Source organism: Orbicella faveolata, unplaced genomic scaffold, assembly GCF_042242905.1.
Source record: "Orbicella faveolata isolate gen_17 unplaced genomic scaffold, um_ofav_v1 contig_14, whole genome shotgun sequence".
Taxonomy (NCBI): Eukaryota; Metazoa; Cnidaria; class Anthozoa; order Scleractinia; family Merulinidae; genus Orbicella; species Orbicella faveolata.
In genome coordinates, this window is record NW_028301541.1 from 8,045,033 (window position 1) to 8,064,396 (window position 19,364).

The 19,364-nt window shown below is 40.0% G+C and overlaps 1 protein-coding gene across 1 annotated transcript; it reads right to left on the bottom strand.

Annotated features, from left to right (window-relative positions):
- Positions 1 to 712: 712 nt before the first annotated feature.
- On the bottom strand, positions 713 to 18,745 carry LOC110040142 (cilia- and flagella-associated protein 57-like). Its single transcript, XM_020745337.2, has 17 exons — positions 18,065 to 18,745; positions 16,736 to 16,998; positions 15,089 to 15,413; positions 13,110 to 13,249; positions 12,156 to 12,321; positions 9,503 to 9,616; positions 8,292 to 8,504; positions 7,132 to 7,305; positions 6,743 to 6,904; positions 5,782 to 6,222; positions 5,029 to 5,202; positions 4,406 to 4,564; positions 3,712 to 3,855; positions 2,941 to 3,057; positions 2,419 to 2,550; positions 1,606 to 1,749; positions 713 to 1,288 (listed from the first exon to the last, which is right to left on the bottom strand). The coding sequence occupies exons 1-17, from the start codon at positions 18,530 to 18,532 to the stop codon at positions 980 to 982; spliced, it is 3,645 nt and encodes a 1,214-aa protein (XP_020600996.2). The 5' UTR covers positions 18,533 to 18,745; the 3' UTR covers positions 713 to 979.
- Between the last annotated feature and the right edge of the window lie 619 nt (positions 18,746 to 19,364).

Consider the following 19,364-nt stretch of genomic DNA (forward strand, 5'->3'; position numbering starts at 1 on the left):
TGACTCCAGGCAGCTAAAGAGCTAGTGAAACGTAATACATGGTGAAATGTTGAGCTCTTTGGCTGTAATATTCAAGGAGATATTGTTCAAAAACTGCAAATTTTCTGGGTGGCAAAAGCGCTAATGAGCTCATACATTCTTTTTAAAATTTTGAGTTTTTAAACCCGTGTTGCACAAAAAGTATGCAATACATCAGACTCATATTCATTGGCAGAGTTAACCGTACTATGACCTTTCAATACTCACACCTAATTTATTTGTAGCTCGATCAGAAACTGAATTGCTTATGCTAATGAGGCAGATGTTGTAAACAAGGATTCCCCTATACCAAGATCCCAGCGCCCTCGTGCGATTTTTAAAGGAGATCAGTTAGTGTTTTTGTCATTTTGGCCACGTACAAAACTAAATTTAAATTGAAGGAATCTGAAAATAATAGTCTGCTAAGATAGAAAAACACCAAAGAGATAATACTAAACCATAAAGGAACAAGGATGGTTTAGGATGGAGAAGACTGACAGAGATTATAAACGACGAACTTGAAAAATTTAGGCTAACTTTTCAAGATGCACAAACCGTCATGTTTAGCGCAAACGTTTCACAAGGTAGAACAAATTTCTGCTTTTCGTAGAAAACAAACACGACGCTACCGCGCCATTCAAGGAGGGATGCATGTTTATAATCCTTATAAATAATGCACACCAGTGGAACTCTCCAAATTGAAAATACAGATTTATTTACAGCCTCTTTGGATAAGCTCAGATAATATACAATTCGGTTAAAAAGCTGTTTGGATACCAACTCGAGCACTTAAGTTTTAGTCCACAATTTCTATATCGAGTTTGGCTATTTACATGTGCAGCTGAATAAAAAAAAATCGGCTAATAACAAAAAAGAAAGAAGAAGTAGTTTTTAACTCTCAGTCTTTCAAAAAGTCCGTAACACTCGCACGAAGAGAAAATGGAAACTTCTCTCCAAAATCTTAATTCACGGCCATAGGTGGTAACCTCGATCCAGAGGGCGGTCGGGAATTGATGACGGTCTCCATATCTTTTATTTGGACGCGTAATTTTCTAATCTCGACTTTCTGCATATCAATCATCTTTTCCATCTCTAAATTTTCGTCGGACATGTTGCGTTTGTTCTCCGAGTTGCTAGGGTCCTCATCTTCGGGGAATTGCTGTTGTTTGCGCATGACACCTAACGCGGTTTCAAGGTCATGGACTTGAGTGCGGGCGATTTTGAGCTCGCGTCTGAGGTCATTTATCTCTTTGATGAGAGTAACGTTTTCCTGCAAGAAAAATTGGCGTTAGAAGAGAAAATAGAATACTTTTAACCCAGTGAAACAGAAGATTGCCTTGTGATTAATAGCGAAATTTACGTTATCAACTTGCGTCAAAATTAGTGTTGTTGGTGCTTCAATGCGAGAATCGAAAGTTAAACAAGCAAGAAAAGCAAGTGGTTTCTTAGATTCTCAATAAAACGCAAGATGAACGCGAGGAAAACGCGAGGAAAACGCGAGTCGAACGCAACGACACTAAACAACGGCCAACAAAGCAAACTGCATTTCAGATGAAAATCTACCACGCTAACGGCTCAATTCCCCACCTGCATAATTCTGACGTTATCTGCTCTGTGGATCTCGGAATCCTTGGCAAGCTTCTTTCTCAAGGACGCTACACTTCTCTCCAGATGTTCTCTCTGACGCGCGTACTCTCTTTGAATGTCCGCGTCCACGCCAGCAGAATCCAGCTAAAAATACGACAAAATTACCAGGTGAACAGGCAAAAGATCGCACAAGATTTCATTGAGGTGGCGACTCGTGTGTACATGGTCTAATGTAGTAACGAAAACGAGATTGAATGAAACGAGTTTTCCCACGCTTAATACTGGCCAGACGACGCTTGGCCCCCTTAATGGAATACACGTTTCCCGCCTTGTTACAGGTTCCATGTTTCCCCGCGCTTGGCACCGGTTCTACGTTTTCCCGCGCTTAGCACCGGTTGCATTTTTTCGCGCATTTAGCACCAGTTGTATGACGCGTGGGACAGGTTAATTGTTTCCCGCGCTTGCACCTGTTGCATGTTTTGCTTTGGGTTGTGATTGGTTCATCGGTTTATGTCTCTTTGCGTTGATTGGTCAGACTCAATTACGTTGGTCCTGGTTTCACGACAATCATCAGCAGGGCCGTCGCTAGTAACACGCAAGAGGAAGCGCTTGCCTCGGACATGTTTTTTTTTTTCGTTTTTGTTGTTTGTTGTCATCGTAAACACCCTAAATACTTAGGTAGGGAATCTTACCATGGGCAGTAAGTCTGTCATATTTTTTTCACGGACATTGCCTCAGTTAAAACTTTTTGTTTCAGGCTACAGCCCTGATCAGAGGAGCGTTCTAAATTGAGAAGAATTTCGAGGTGCTTACCGATTCATCCTGGACATATTTTTGATATAAAGACTTGACATTCTCCTTCAGTTTCTTCGGTTCTTGTATAAAGCCAACGCAGTTGTGGAGGTCAGTTTTAAATCTCTTCACAATAGCTTCGACATCACCAACCTAAGATTAAATACGAAAGCATAATTAGAGAGTAGAAAATAATAGAGAAACTGAGGTGAAAAAAAAAAAACAGAAGAGAAAATTAATGGCAAACCAAACATTCGTGTCACACGACAAATATCTAGACTTTCTACCAAGAAGAAATTAAAAAAGCAAAACAAAACAAAAGCTTTCATCTGAAAGCTCAAGCGAACAACATTTCTTATCCACAAACACAGAACTTTATCTTAATGTTTAAAAACGGAAAATTCCCGATGGGCGGTAAAGATCAAAATAAACGGAACACAGGTAGAGAATTGTATCAGCCATGAAAAGTAAAGAAGTGAAACAAAAGCAGAGAGAGGAAAAACCTAATGAAGAACTGCAATGGCGATCAGTGACGTTATTTACCCTTTGCCTTTGAGAGTGCATTTCTTTGTCGGTAGCCTTCAGTTTAAGTCTAAGCTCGGTGATGTTCAACTCCAAGCTCGTGTTTTGCTTGTGAAACCGTTCAAGCTCACTCTCCATCTGTTGAAAAATAGAAAGGAAAAAAAATTAAGTTAGCGCACTTCTTCCTTAAATATCATGCAACCAAAACTGTTCCCATAGGTTGCAAAGTTTGCTTTCTTTGTAACTACAACTGCAAGATCTCCTTTCGCCGGCACAATAAACCTGGTTGTTCAAATATGACGACACAGTCAGCCGCAATGATATGCACGCACGCACGCGCGCGCAAAGCAACTTTATTTTGATAGCCAAAATCTCATGCCCTCTCAAGATTTTCTAGAGTTAGTTAAGAATCTACTTAAAATTTTACATTTTGATTGTGTCCGTTTAATATGCCAATTCAAGCAGAGATTGTATCTTCTCGGTTACCACGCAGGATACAAAATCAAAACCAATCATGACAACACGAATTTTCTCACCCTTGCTATCCGTGACATTTTTTCCTCACGCACAACACTTTACGTGTTTTCTAGCGCATGAAACCCCCTCCGTGCTTCTCTCCCTTGCCTCCAGTTAATCATTTTACTTTGACTTATGATTGTTTTGAATTCTTACAAATTTTGGCGCTGCGATATTTCGCATCATGAATAGTTTCGTTTTCGCGTTACTTCAGTCTTCATCTGGCTCCGATCAGAGCTGTTCACGTGAAAAAATACGGGCTTGATTTTGGCTTACCTCTTGTATTTGTTCTTTCATGGCTTTAATGTCATTCTCTCTGGGCTCTATTTGTTTTTTCAGCTCCTTTATTTTGTAGTCCAAAACAAACTTGAATTTCTCAAGCTCTTGATTCTTCTTCTTTAAATCATATATTCGTTTTTCCTAGGGAGAGATTGGCAGCTTTAATCAGTGATAGGTTTAACTGCTTCTAATACAAATCAATCAATCAATCAATCAATCAATCAATCAATCAATCAATCAATCAATCAGTCAGTCAGTCAATCAATCAATCAATCAATCAATTAGTCGATCAATCAATCAGTCAGGTAATCAATCAATTAATAAGTCAGCTGCTTATTCATTCATTCGTTCGTTCCTTCGTTCCTTCGTTCCTCCGTTCATTCATTCATTCATACAATCAGTCAGTCAGTCAGTCAGTCAGTCAAACAGAGAGTCGGACAGTCCGTCAGTCTGACAGTCAGACAGTCCGTCAGTCAGTCGGTCGGTCGGTCGGTAGGCTCGATTACCAGCCGCTGTTCGGGAAAAGAGCCCGCGCTCCTCCCCCGAACTCATCTCGGGGAGGAACGTAGACCGGACTCGAGAAAGCGGCGGAAATCGAGCCTAGTCGGTCGGTCGGTCGGTCGGTCAGTCAATCAGATAGACAGACAGACAGTCAGACAAGCAGAAAAAACAAGCAGGACCGCTATTGTACCTTATCCTGTATGGTTTCGTCTCGTTCCTGGATCTCTTTCTTCAGTCCATAGATGTCTTTCTCTAGAGACTTGATCACTCCTTGCAGTTTGTTGTTCTCGTTCTGCTGCCGTTGTATTTCAGCTTTGTAATCGTCGATCTCCTTCTGAAGGCTTGTAAACTAACCAGGAAGAAAAAGCAGTAAAGCGGTGTTTAGATCGCACTTCGAACATCTTGTTAGCTACAGTGTTCTTTCCCAACAACTGTCAACAGGAAAACTGTTGAAACACCTGTGACGTTTTGTTACAAATCAGAGTCCTCAAAGGCTCATATTATGGAAGACTTGGAGTCGAATCTTGAACGTCTCTCTACGGTCCGTGTTCGGAACATGAGCTAGCCGGCAATGCAGGCATATTTTAGGCAAGCAAGTGCACCTTTTTCCGTAAGGTCGCCATCTTAGACTAGGTAATAAGTGGGCGGTCTGGGCGAGGGAAAATCTGCCAAGGGAGTAGGCGTGGGGCAAAGAAATTGGGGAGGAGGGAGAGGAAGGAAAAAACACGCGGATTTTTTATCTTCCCCTGTACTGCAGGGAAAGAAGGGTTATGATCCCGTCCGTTTACCCACACTACAAAAGATCCAGTTTACCTTTTTCCTCATAATTCCTGTTTCGCCTTTCAGCCTCAGGTTAGCCTCTTTTTCTTCTCTCAGCCTTCGTTCGTACTTGTTTTTGATGTCCAGGATTTCACGGTCTGCATCTTCTTCAATTTGTTTCTTTGTTTCTTCGTATTCTCGTAGCTGCTGCCGAGACTCATCTTGTGACTGTGTGGGAAAATGGCAGCAAATGTCGTGAAAAATAAACAAACGCCTGATATAATTTTGTTTACTCCGAGGAACAAGAATGGAAATACTTTAATTTGGAAGTTGTCGCGTCAGCATGACGTCATCAGAAAGGTCGTGTTGCTGAGCAACGGCTTTAAAGAAAATGTCGCTCACTCGGCTCACTCGAAATTCAGTCCATGAAATGAACTGACCGCGGACTTTAAAACTGTTTCCAAACACCTGCAGGCCGTAGTTTTGCTTGTCAAAAGAATTGATTATACAATGAGAATAAAACATAGTGCGTAGTACGGCGTGCACTTTACGAGAAATTCGATAAGACGAATGATGAAACTTAAAATAAACCGACAATTCAGAAGAAAGGGCGGGAGGAGAGGAAGGGATTGTGAAGATGGTAGCGACAAAGATTTAGGGGCTTGTCTCTGTTGGGAGGAAATAATTTTAGTGGAGAGAGGGCTTAATTTTAGTGGTTATTCCTAGGGGGAATTGTTTTTATTTTTTTTATTTTTGGGGGGGCGGGGTGGGGGGTAGTCTGGAGGCTTAAGGAAACTTGGTCATTACCTGTTCCAGCTGGGCGCTTTTTTCCTCGAGTTTATTCTCATAATACTCGGTCAGCTGCTCCAACGCCTGTTCTTTAGATTCCTCCATCTCCGTCAACTGTCGCTCATAATCTTCTTGCATCTTCTGGCTCTTAGCCTGTAGTTCTTGATATTTCTCGTATTCAGACATGAGTTTCTGGTTGTTCGCTGACTCTAAGTCTTGCAACTCTTTGCCGTGTTTTTCCAAAAAGTCAGCAATTTCCTCCTCGTGTTTCGCTTCTTCTTTGTCCTTGTCAGTCTTCAGGACTTGGTTCTTAGTTTTCAGCGATTCCATTTCTTGTATGAACTTCTCCGTCAGTTCTTTGATCTTCTCGTTGTAGTTCATGTCTTTGAGTCGCAGTTGATACTCGTTTTCCATTTTCAGTTCTTCAACGCGCGTTTTCAGCTCGGCCATCATGGAGTTCTGTTTTAAAAGAGTAATAAAAACTGAACGTTACCCTTTACATTCCAAAAGCGACAAAAGTCTGTTTTCTCCTTAACCTATAACAGGTTTTAGTATTAATCTACTAGCGTTCTATCACGAATGTCGTCCTCTGATTGTCTACGCTACTCACTATCTATTCTGTGATAGATAGTGAGAAGCGTAGCAGTGTGCCCTTGTTAATAAGATAACAGCCGCTTTTTGGCGTTTTCGAAGTGTCTGTGAATGGAGTTACATAAAGTTTTGAACGACTAGTAGATTTACACTAAAAGAATGAGATTATTCGCTCTCGATTTCTATGCGTGATAGTTAACTCGGGCTGCGCACTCGTCATTACTATTGCTAAAGCTAATGAATCATTTTATCTGTGCTGCGCGAAGACACCATACTCATGTCAGTACCAGCAAACGCCAGACAATGCACAAGGATACGTCCGCAAAGCGTGCAGAATGAAAGTGTCCTTGCAACACCAGAAAAGGTTCACGTATCTTTTCGTCCTCACCTTTTCTTCCAAGTCTGATTTGGTGATAAGGATCTCCTCGGCGTACCCCACTTCCTTGTCACGTTTCATTCCTCTGCCTTCCTTGTCCACGGCTTTGAAGATGAACAAACATGCGTCCTCGGACACTGTGAACAGGTACTGATCGTCAAAAGACATGCGCATCTGGAAAATGAAGATACAGTGCACATTGAATAGGTTATAAGCACTAATAGACGACAGGAAAAAATCTTGGAGGGCGAATATTTTGTTTCAAGAAATTATTTAGGAGATATCTCCTTCCAACATCACTTTGAAATGAGCTTAAGACGGAATCCCCCAGAAATTCGAGTAACAAGTGGACAAAAACCTAGTACCATGATTATTCGTAAAAGAACCTGTGAAATGGTTACCTTGGTGATGGGCTTGGAATGCACCTGATGCTCCTGCCACTCTCCAGGAACGGTCAGCGGAAATTTCATTGCGCGCAGGGTCCCTGAGCTGGTGCCAGCGAAGAGCATTCGACCGGAACGTGACATCACGCACTGCGTCAACACGATGTCACTAGCTGGCACTTCACGCAAAATCTGTTGAAGACAAACATGATTTGCATTTAGATCAAAAGTAGTAGGCTTTTCTCTAGTTTTTTCTTTCTTTTTTCCCTGAGAAAGTACAAGGCTAACTTGGTCAGACCTATAAAAACAGCTCTCAAAAACAACTAGGAATTTCCACAACAACCATGCCTTGATCCATACATGTTACTCTTATTGAAACCACAATACTTGTAACGGTCACTTAAAAATGATTTTGCCCCAAGATAGGTCTCCTTCTTTTGAGAGGCTTAGCTTGGACGTCCCTAATTAGGCAAAGACTTGAATTTTTCTAGCCTCTTCCGCAGAATATCAAACCAAATTTACGGTCCAACATATCAGGGGTTTCGGGTAACAGTGTGAGTTTTAAGCTGCATGACGGAGACATGAATTCGTGTGTATTCCACATTCATTCCTTGACCATCCCTGTTTCTTTATGGTTTAGTATTATCTCTTAAGTGTTTTTCTATCGTAGTTAACTACTATTTTCAAGTTTACTTAAGTTTAAAGGTAATTTTGTTTAAAATACCTAAAAAGCCCACAAATGCATTTTAGTTTTTAAATGTTTAAATAATTTAGCTCCTCCATATTTGTCGGATTATTTTATTAGAAATTGCAACGTTCATTCTTACAACACGAGGAAAAGGAACGACATGCACTTGCCGAAACCCAAGTTAACACTAGGGAAAAGGACTTTCAGATACTCTGGTGCGCTTCATTTTAATAATTTACCCACTACAATAAAAGAAGCAACATCGCTCCCCATTTTTAAAAATCTTCTTAGACTTTATTTTAGAGAGTAGTTTTTATTTTTAATTTTTTATAATTGTAAACGTAAATCTCTATGTATAGAAATTTAATGTAGTCTTAATTTACGCAGGGCCCCTTTTGATACCAGCCAAGTGCTGATTGGGCCACCCTGCCTAAATAAAGTTGACCTTGACCTTGACCGTGACTGAGCTCCTTTAAACTAACTTATTTACCTGCGAGTCACAAATCTCCTTGAGCGTCCTGTCCGAGCCCACAGCAAAAGTGGTCCTACTGTCGGGGGAGACCGCCACGCTGGTGTAGCTACAGGACTTGAGCACGCTCTCGCCTTCACGCTTGTAACTGGTCACATTCCACTCGTATACTGCACCGTCCATACCACAGGAAATAATTTTACTATCATCCTGGCTCCAGATCACTTGGCGAACCTATGAAATTAGCCATGGACCATAAGAATTAGTTAGGCGATATATACTGAACAAATTCAAGCGATCTGAAGGTATTTTGTGATTTGCAAAATTGAACTCAAAGTTGACAAAAACCTTAAAATGACAGTTCTTATAATAAGCAAGATAAACATTGTTGAATTGGAAAAGCTATTGAGATGGGAAACTGAACGGGTTTACATGTACATTGTGCATTTGGATTTAAACACTCTTGAAAAGGTTAGCCTAAATTTTTCAAGTTATTCGTTTGTAATCCGTGTTAATCTTCTCCATCCTTAACCATCCTTGTTCCTTTATGGTTTATTATTACCTCTTTGGTGTTTTCCTTTCTTAGGAAAGTACCATTTTCAGGTTTCCTTCAATTTAAGGGTAATTTTGCACATGGCCAAAATAACTAAAAAAACTGCGACTGAGCTCCTTTAAGGACAGTTATCTCACTAATACAGCCTCTTCTAAATTATGGACACTTCACTTTGTCACAGACAAACCAGAATTGATAAAATCTCTACCTCTGAAATATGGACATCTCCATAACATAAACACTAAACTACTGTATGCGCCTTTGGTGTCCGTATTCAGCTAAATTTCGCTTATGAAACTTAATTTGGCTGAGAGCAATTTTCAATCGAGCGTTGTAAAACTAAAATCAAAATAATCACTCTAGCGAATCACAACCGACCTAGACAATCCAGAGAACCAATCAAAACTCGGAGCAATACATGTAGCTGACGCAAAGGGCGGGAAAACGTATGCGAGCGAGTCACGATTGGTTTTGATTTTACTTCTGACTGGATGAAAAAGTGGCGCGGGTTGTTTGAGCCAATCGTGTAGCGTGGTAACGCACAACCAATCAGAGGCACTGCACGGATCTCCGAAGAGCTACGTCATTAAAATGGAATTTTTCGGATCCAGTCCCTGACTTCTCTGAAGTAGGGGAAGGAAACGTTAATTTCTTCATGTTAAAAAATGTGATTAAATACCTTTCCATTGTGTCCCTTGAGGTTGCCAACGTTCTCGAATGTTGTTGAGGAGTACAGCTGAATAACATTGCCATGCACAGCGGCAAATAGATGACCGCCATTACTGAACGAACACTGCAAAGTAAAAGTCAGCAAATAATTTTCAGCACAACCCTTAAAGTCATTTAACACGTGATACTTGCACGCAAATAAAGAAAAGGTGAGAAAGATCAAGCCGAAAGCTAAACCATCAAATTGGAGTTTAGTACAGAGAAAAACAAGTAAGCTGCGGCTCTTTTTCAATGCTTCATGAAACTTTTTGAATTTCAGCAAAACATTGCAATACGCACGAGTTCTTTGAGAACAAGGCGCAAAGTCTCTTCTTTAAGCTTTATAACATCGCCTTGAAGTACCAAGTGGAGGCGCAATGGCCTCATGGTTAGTGCGCTCGTCTCCGGATCGAGCGATCCGGGTTCGAACCCTGGTCTGGGACATTGTGTTGTGTTCTTGGGCAAGACACTTAACTCTCACAGTGCCTCTCTCCACCCAGGAGTATAAATGGGTACCGCCGAATTTAATGCTGGGGGTAACCCTGCGATGGACTAGCATCCCATCCAGGGGGGAGTAGAAATACTCCTAGTCGCTTCATGTTAAGGAAACCGGGATAAGCTCCGGCCTGGTGGGCCACTTGGCTCGTATGCAGACTTTAGCTTACCTTTACCTTGAACTACCTAAAGGTTTTAAAACGCGCGACAATCTGTTACGAAAATGTTCCGCAAGGCAGCATACCGTTTTCGGATCAGCAGCAAAGAATTGTTTTTAAACCGCTTTCAAGACTATTAAATGGTCTTGAAATCAATTTAACAACGATGCCTAGTTGCAACAAACGTGAAAATGCACCGATTCTGAAAGTCTTTGCAAATTTCATTTTGCTCGCTGAAGCCACGATTTTCGCCCCGGCCAAAAAGCAGCAAACCACAAAACGCTCACTGCGTGAATTTACGTCTACATCCATAACTTCCTGTCTCACTTTTGCATCGTCTGTTTGCACAAAAGAAGTTGATACAGTTCCGCTTAGAGATAAGTAAACCAAAATTCGCGTTTAAAACACGCGAGTATCAGCCGCGCGCGCGAATCCAAGTACGCCTAGACTGCGTATTGGTCGAATTTTCAAAAGCGCTCGTTTCGGTACAGTGTGTTGATTTGAATTTCGAGTCTCACAGTTTTATTGTTCACGTCTTAGTTTAGTTTTGCTAACAACTCTATTTCTTGAGCTTGACACTGCTTTGTAAAATTCCATAGATACTTGTAATGCACAACAACAACGACAACACTTTATCCCAATATTTGTAATCCAAAAGGATTAGTTGCTGCGTGGCACAGTAAACAGTTCAAAAGTTGGAAATAGTAATAACTCAGTGGCAAATTAAAAACGATGTATCTAGCAGACGTTTCGGACCTAGCCCTTCCTTAACGCTAAGTTGAGTTTTGAAACATTTACCCCATTTAGTAGCATACAGTACGATACACAGGAATTCTAAGCGACTTTGGGAAGGTTTTAAAACGTGTGACAATCTGTAAATAAAGTGTACAGCCAGGCAGTATATCATTTTTCGATTAGCAGCAAAGAACCGTTGTTAAATCGCTCTCAAGACGATTGAATAGTCTTGAAATCGATTTAACAACGATGCTTTGCAGATTACAAGCCTGCATGTAGGTTGCGACAAAAGTGAAAAATGCACTGATTTGCGTATTTCATTTTGCTCTGCAACGCCACAATTTTCGCCCCGGCCAATAGGCAGAAAATTCTGCATTCGTACGAGAACCTCGCAACGCAGGCTACATGTATCTCATAGTACTTTGATGTATGAAATGATGGATACCTTCACAAATCTCTGTCTCATTTTTGCTTCGTCTCCCCTAACCAAGACTAGTTTTGTATGGTATCCTTTAGAGATACATTGTACATGTCCGCCAACTAAAATTGATTTATAACGCTATTGCTCGTGTTCGAGTCTGTTTTCCTATATTTGACTGAAATATTGTGTCACAACAGAAATATTGGCTACGACCAAAAATAGCTGACGCGTTCAAAAACGCGCGTGTACCCCCAAGGGCGACTCCCACACAAAACGGTGGGGGTGCCCGTCGTACATGTACATGTAACTTAAAGGAGTTAAAAAACGGTTTTGGTATCTCTGAGGGTTTCAGCCCCAAAAGGTTCACAGCGGGAGCTTTTGTGGTACGTTTACAGTATTGAGCCCCCAAAAAATATGACAAGAAATAATTTGTTGTTTCAGAATTGGTTCCTCTTAGGGGTGAAAAAAAATTTGAAGCCACGCCCACAAAACAGGATCTTGGTATCTCATACGGGTAATTTTCATAAATTTCCGACAGGCAACCCCGCCCTTTAATGTGGGAGTCAACTCCTCCCCCAGGGGGAATGTACCTAGTGCGTTAAACAAAGCGCACAATGGAACATTTGTTTTTACGTTAATTGCGTTTAAGACGCGCGTGCGATGTTCGCACGTTACTGTAGTTCAGTTCTGGCCCTCTCTCTGTCACGCAACGCTACTCTCTCGGGAGGGACAGAGGGACCATCCCTCAAGCGCGTAGCGTTGTGTGACAGAGAATGGGCCAGAACTCGACTAACCGGTACTGTAGACACACTAACCTCTCTACAGCCTCTGATGGTAAATTCCTTGAAGGACCTGATGTCGTCAATCAGCAGGTTCATAAGCCGTAACTTGTCACTGAATCCAACCAAGATGTACAAGCCTGAAGGATGAAGCGCTATGCTGTAGCACTCCTCTTGGAATTCTTTATACTGTTCCAGTGAGCTGCAAGGCAACAATTAACTTTATTATAACCTGCGAGCAGACTCATATTTCGGGAACACACGCGTCTCTGTACCAGACTTCTCCCACCGGATTGATGGTGCGTGTGACTCAGAGGTAAGCCTGCTCGCAGGCTAACTTCACTAGGTCAGTACAGTCTCTCAAAGAGGCACTAATCATGAGAATTCTGCTGCATTGTTTTGTCAAAACGGTGCTTAAATTATGATTGTCTTGTAAAAACATGAAATGCATCTAAAAGACCACGAGGAGGATATTTATAAAAATACGTGAATCATTGAATGAAGAGCAAACTGTAACAAGTTCTCTATTTGCGATTTTCCAAGATGCAATGAGGGGCAGAATTTTCACGAAGGATGCTGTGTTCTTCCTGGTTCCCTGATTAATTAATTCACGACTAGTTAATCTAAAATTAAAGTACAGGTTTAAGTTTCTGAGGTTCATTATTCACCTCAAAAATATTGTCAAGTTCTGTCTCTAATATTAATGAGAGATAATCTAGGAATTACACTGTCTACTGCAGCCACTGTACATGTAGTGGTTGACCAAGCAATGGCTTTCAGTTAATTAGGGGAGAGTGTAAACTACCGTATTAATAGATGTAATGCTAAATTTACTTGAACATTCTACACGTAACATAGGCATAACACAGATCTGTCAACAGTTCTGAGAAGAGACAATATTGCATGCAGAGATTGCACACCAACTGCAGACAAAACTACACTGAAAAATGTCACAAAATAATTGCGCTATTTTCCACATAAAAACCTCACCAAGCTTCGTAGTTCCATATCCTCACTGATCTGTCCAAACCACAAGTCGCGATCAATGGTTTCCTTATGCACACATCCATACCAGTGATGACGCCACGGTGGAATGCCTGTGACAGCAACTCGAAAGTTGCTATATCGCCCTGTCATGAAATACATATAACAAAAACATTATGCAAAGAACTTTGACATCAACATATTGTACTTACCACCACAAAGCAAATATGGCCCTATTATAACTGTTAAGTACACTTCACGGAGGGCGGTATATCATGAGAGTTTGGTTGAGCCATGGATTGTATTTTGGCAAAAAAAAAGTCAAGGAAAAAAAGAAAATACCCTTGGCAAGACCAAACAAGCCTAGATGCCTGTAAACATTTGTGAATAAGGCAAGATTGGTTGAGTCATGCAGGCAGTAAGTAATTTAATAATAAATAGTATACATGTAATGATGGTTACAATTATTAAACTGAAAAATTGTACACTATAAAGAATGTCTCACTACTTCATACTAAGTTAAGAAAAGAAAAAAGTAACAAAAAATACAGAAAAGTGACTAGTTTTATATTAGCTTTATCAGTCTTCGGAAAAATTTAAATTGTTTAAATCACTTTAGGCGCTTTACATAAAGAAGTAATGTTTTGTGCAAACAGTACTAACAATAACAGTTATTTTTCTCATCTTCATTTTTCCTCTCTTTCCTCTCTGTAAGTAAACAAAGCATTTTCATGTTATGAACATAATCATGTAAACAATACAATTATGGTTTATAATTTCGAAAGTTTAAGTATTTTTAAACAAAGCTTACATTGTTACATTTTACAAACATGTATTTTTAGCTTAAGATATTCAAATTTGTATAACTTTATTGAAAATTCAATTTTTAATTTAGAATCTTCATATTCTTTAAATCACTTTGGAATTAACTTTTCTATTTAAGATGATTCCTTCATTTAAAGGTTTAATTTTAAAAAGAGATGAATCTTACATGATTGTGCCTGATGTTACATTTTAATTCAATTTGAAGCTCTTTTCTCTATTTTAAGCACATCATTAAAAAATTATCTTCAAAAACAAGTGTAATTAATTTTATTTATAATGTTTTAATTATATTCAAACAACTTATAATTTTTAAATAAAATCTCTAAAAAAATTATTTACAGATTTACTTTAAAATGCATGGCAGTAATTTTACAAAATTTTCTTTAAAGGCATGATGCATATTTGTAAATTACTGAGTCTAGATAGGTGCATCAGCACGACAATATGAACATCTAGCTCTTTTATCACAGACACAAGCTGCACATAAAGTCAGTTGAATTCATATTAATTGACACCTCAAGTAGACTAGGCAATCAGAGCAAACCTACTAAAACAAACTTTTTTTTGTTCTTTCATTCTTTTTCTTACCAGGGAAGTAAAGGATCTCCTGAAATGGGAATCACAGGGTAACCACACCTTTTATAAACTCTGTACATGTATGTACATGATTGAATGCTGTCCCAGTCACTTAATGATAAACCTGTAAGGCTTATGTCAAGGGTAACACACAGTTCCAGAAAGAATGGGAATTTTGTATATAGAAAACATATAACATACATGTGCCCTTTAGCAAATGGGGGTTGAGGGGTGGCGTACAGTAGTTGGTTGTCCAAGAGACATACACTGTACATATACACAGCACTATCAATAAGGGCTGTTACCAGTAATACCTGTTACCGCTGATCAGGCTTGATGGGCACTTGATGCTTATACAGGCAAAGTTGCAAGTAAAATTCACCCATAAAGTAACAAGTTTACTATGGGTGTGAAAGATCAAGACTGTATTATACAGGTGAATCAAACCTTAATGACAGCCTTGGTGTACATTTACATGTAACGGCACACTCCTTGATATATCTGACTGTCAGTAACATGTCAAATGCAACAACACTAAACAAGTACGTAGCACATGTATAATAGGCATATCACGCATTTCTTACCTTTCCAAGATCAGCTGTAGACATGGTGATACAATACAGCTGACTTGACTTTGTGCTGCAAACCAGCGTCTCCTCTGAGGGACTCACAGTCAGATTGACGATCTCTTGACTTTCTGACACGTGCAGGTCGGGGCTTTGTGTGTCAACTGGGATCTTTATTTCTCGGGCCTTCTTGTAGAAGTCTTTTTCCTCCGTCTTTTCAAAGAGATGTACAGTTCCTGCACCGCCCGAGCAGATGAAACCTTTTGAGAAAGCAATGATACAGGTCACCTGTGGCGGAGCATCTTGACTGATGCCACTTTCAGGAACACTGGCCATACTTTGCCTGAAAAAGATACACAGTACCAGTCAAAGGGATTGCAGCATTACATGTGCGTAAAGCGCGTGTACTACACGCACATTACACGCAGTGTCCACACACCTTACACGCAAATACACGAAAATGCGTGTAATTACACGCCTGTAATTACACACAGTAGACAAGATATTGCGTGTAAAATTACTCGCAGTTATTCAACTGGATCTCATAAAGTGCGTGTAATGAGAACGAAATATTAAAAGTGCATGTAATGAAAACAAAACACTTACAATGTACCACTTTGATGATGTCACGCAACAGTGACAATTTTTTGTGTCTTTCATAATAATCACTCCCATAGATCAATTTATCGTACTGAATTTAGCAAATTTGCAAATTTTCATAAGAGTTTTGTTGCAAACTCGTGGAATTATGGGACCCCAAAATTGCCAGTTTTTACAAAGAAATCAACCCCTGTATGTATACATTTCTTTGCAAAAGTTGGCAAGTTTGGGGGCCCATATTTCCATGAGTTCAATGGGCTCTTATGAAACTTCATATATTTACAAAATTCAGCATAGTAGATTGAATGGCAGGACTTATTTTTTTTATTGTTTGAATGAAAAAGTTAGAGAAGCATGACCTCTTTGAAGTGGTCCATTGAAGGAGCTCAGGACTTTAATTAAATTGATAGAAACCTGAAAATAATAGTTTACTAAGATAGAAAAACATCAAAGAGATAATAATAAACTGTAAAGGAACAAGGATGGTTAAGGATGGAGAAGACTGACATGGACTACAAATGACTAACTTGAAAAATGTAGGCTAATGTTTTCAGGATGTACAAACCTTGATATACATGTAGCTATTTTATACTATGTTTCTGTCCATGAACCTGATTTTCTTAAGTAACAGAATGAAAAGTAAAGCAGAGCCTGCTGTACAAAGCTGAATCAATAATATAAATAGTTTAATATTATTATTGTTAATTAACTGGTACTGTACAGTGATGAGTTGATTTTCTTTTCTTTAAGTCGCTGAAAACAAATCAACCGATGTAAGAAGTATGAGCTGTAAACAACTGTATTATAACTAGCTTTTGTGTGTTGCATAAAAAAAAAAAAAAATCAAATGAATATAAAATGAATAGTTTGCAAGGAAGAACATTACTAACATGTGGGTTAATATATATCAAAAATTATTATTACTGTAGCTATATTTTTTTCTACACCTCATCAAACAGTGAGATAATCGTAAGAAACAACATAAACTGTTTACTTGATCAGAACCATTCAGAACCAACCAAGAGTGCACAATATTACCTTAAGCTGTAATCCCTAAATCCCTACCTTGTGGGAGCAGATGCATTGGCAGCACCACCGTGAACATTGAATTCATTTTTAAGTTCCCCAGATTCAAACAACAAAAGTCTGCCTGTATCTGTTCCAGTTATGATTCTTTCATCAGAAACCCATGCCTGGCACAGAAAGTTCTGTGGCTCCATTTTCTGGAAAGCAAATTGCTTTAGATTTCCCTCGCTATAGCGGAACAACTTGAAGATTCCATTGCCCACCACACAAAGCTGAGTGTTGTCTTGCGGGTTGAAAGTCACCTGCAAGAACAAAGGCAAGAAGACGGTTTAAAACTAATTTACTCTATAGTAAGCTTGCAATGATTGAATTTATGCTAGAGACTAATCATCTGTCTTTGACAAACTTGGACAAAGAATGGGAGTTCATCTAATAATTTGATCATCTGTGCAGGGGTTTCACTAAGGTTTTCAGCAGGAGGAGAACTGGTTATCACAGGTGGGCAAAACTATTTGAACTGAACTTCTACCATAAGAAAAACTTTCCTCTAGATGGTCAAACCAGGCAGGCAAACTCATCCCCAAAACCAGTCAATTTGCCCAGTACCGGCCCTTAATGAGACCCATGAATGTGCATAAATAAATTATGGAAAAACAGACAGACTGTCTGTCCAGATAAACTGTCATGGTTGTTTGCCCTAGACTACGAGTAGTCCCTCTTTTGCTCAGTACGTCGTGCGTGACGCGAAAGAAATTCACGAGAAAAAAATGGTCGCGCGAAATCCTGGGGGCTAGGAGCTCTGGTACTGCTTCCATTTGCTCCGGTTCCAAAACATTCCTGGAAGACGTCACAGGTATCTCAAATGTTGACAACACGTTGTCAACGCTCTTAACATAAGCCAATCATATTTTTGCATTGTGAGAGCAACGCATAATTCAAACTCTTGGGCTTAGGCGGTAGTCCCTTCTTTCGCGCGCTCCTTGCCTCCAGGATTTCGCGCGGCCATTTTTTTCCTCGCGGTTTTCTTTTGCGTCACGCACGATGGACTAAGCGAAAGAGGGACTACTCGTAGTCTATGTTTGCCCTGACAGGCAAACTATGGATGATCTGTCTGTTTGCCCGTATTTATGTACAGATGAATATTTATCAGACAAACTCCTATTCTAAAGTTTCCCAAGTTCCTCTTAGACAGATGCTCCATCTTTAGTAATTTGGCCAACTGTCTGAGACAATGAGAACAATGCCACATGACTTGTACATGTAGTTGAAGAAAACTTCTAATACAGCTACATGTAGTTCCCACTCTTTGCTAAATGAGACAAAAGGAAGGCAACGCACTTCACATGAAAGTTCGCTAATATTAATTACCTGATAAACAGGGGAATTCATCTGATTTGTAGATTTTGTGACAGCCATTACTTTAGCTTTCTCCCAGGTCCAGTACAACAAGGTCCAGTCAGGCCTTCCACCTTGAGACACAAGATATTTTGAATCCGGCGAGAATGCCAAGCTCACAAATTCGGTGGACTGCACCTCCGCAGAGCTAAGCACTTTTTTCTTTCTCAGCGTGTTAAGATCGTAAATGGTTATGGTGGCTTTTTCTCCTTTCTCCGCGATAGCGACATATCTTCGATTCGGACTGACAGCCAACGCAGTCATTCCAGCGCTTTTGTCAGTCCCGGGAATAAATCTTTGCGATTTCTGATCGATGTTGAATAAAATGCAGTTCGATCCAGATGGATAAATGATCGTCTGCTCGTCCAGATAACAAATATTGTCAGCGACATCAGCCTTCAGGCCGAAGCAATGCCTCGGAGTCGCTACAGCAATCGACATCTCGGTGGAAGGAGTGATTTACAAAATTTAAGCGTTATGAATGCGGATTGGACGTTGGAAACACCTTCTGGGCAGTTCAACTCCTTTTTCAACGCTTCACAAGTGAGTCAGTACCTAGAATGTCACTAAAAACAACACAATTTTGCGGCACACAGGTTGTCGCTGTCTTGTACAGAAAACATGGTTGCCTCTGATTTGTTTCGTTGCCAAGGAGATCGTTCAAAAGGCGCGGTTACCAAGTCTTAGCATGTGATACCGCTGGTCAAGAACCTAGAACGCGGGCCAAGAACGAAAGATAGAGGAAGTATCACGCGAAGTTCAAACTATGATAAACATGGCGTATTTGAACTATGTGTAAATATTAGTTTACATTGAAGAATGACAAATAATTCATCATTTTATTTTTCTGCTCTGCCTTGAATCAATTTAGCTGGGCCATCAAATATTAGTGGAAAAGAGGTCGTTGCTAACTTCCTCACTGCAACAAAAAACACCAAAATCACATATATTCTTTTTGTTCTTGAAGTTGGAATTTGTTTACTTTAAGATAACCAAAGAGACTATGTTTCGTAAGTGTTAAAAGTAATTATCATATCATATGGCGGGTTATGGCGGGCGTGTGAATGTACGTGCCCGAACGGTTTTATTCACCCTTTGTTCAATCATATCAATTTCCGTCGAATGCAGCGCAACACAGCTGGCCCGGGTTGTTCGAAAGGCGGATAACGCTCTCCACCGAATAAATCACTATCCAGTGGAAAGCGTGGTTTGTTTTGTAGTTATTCACTGGATAGCGATTTATCAGGTGGATTGCGTTATCCAGCCTGAGAAC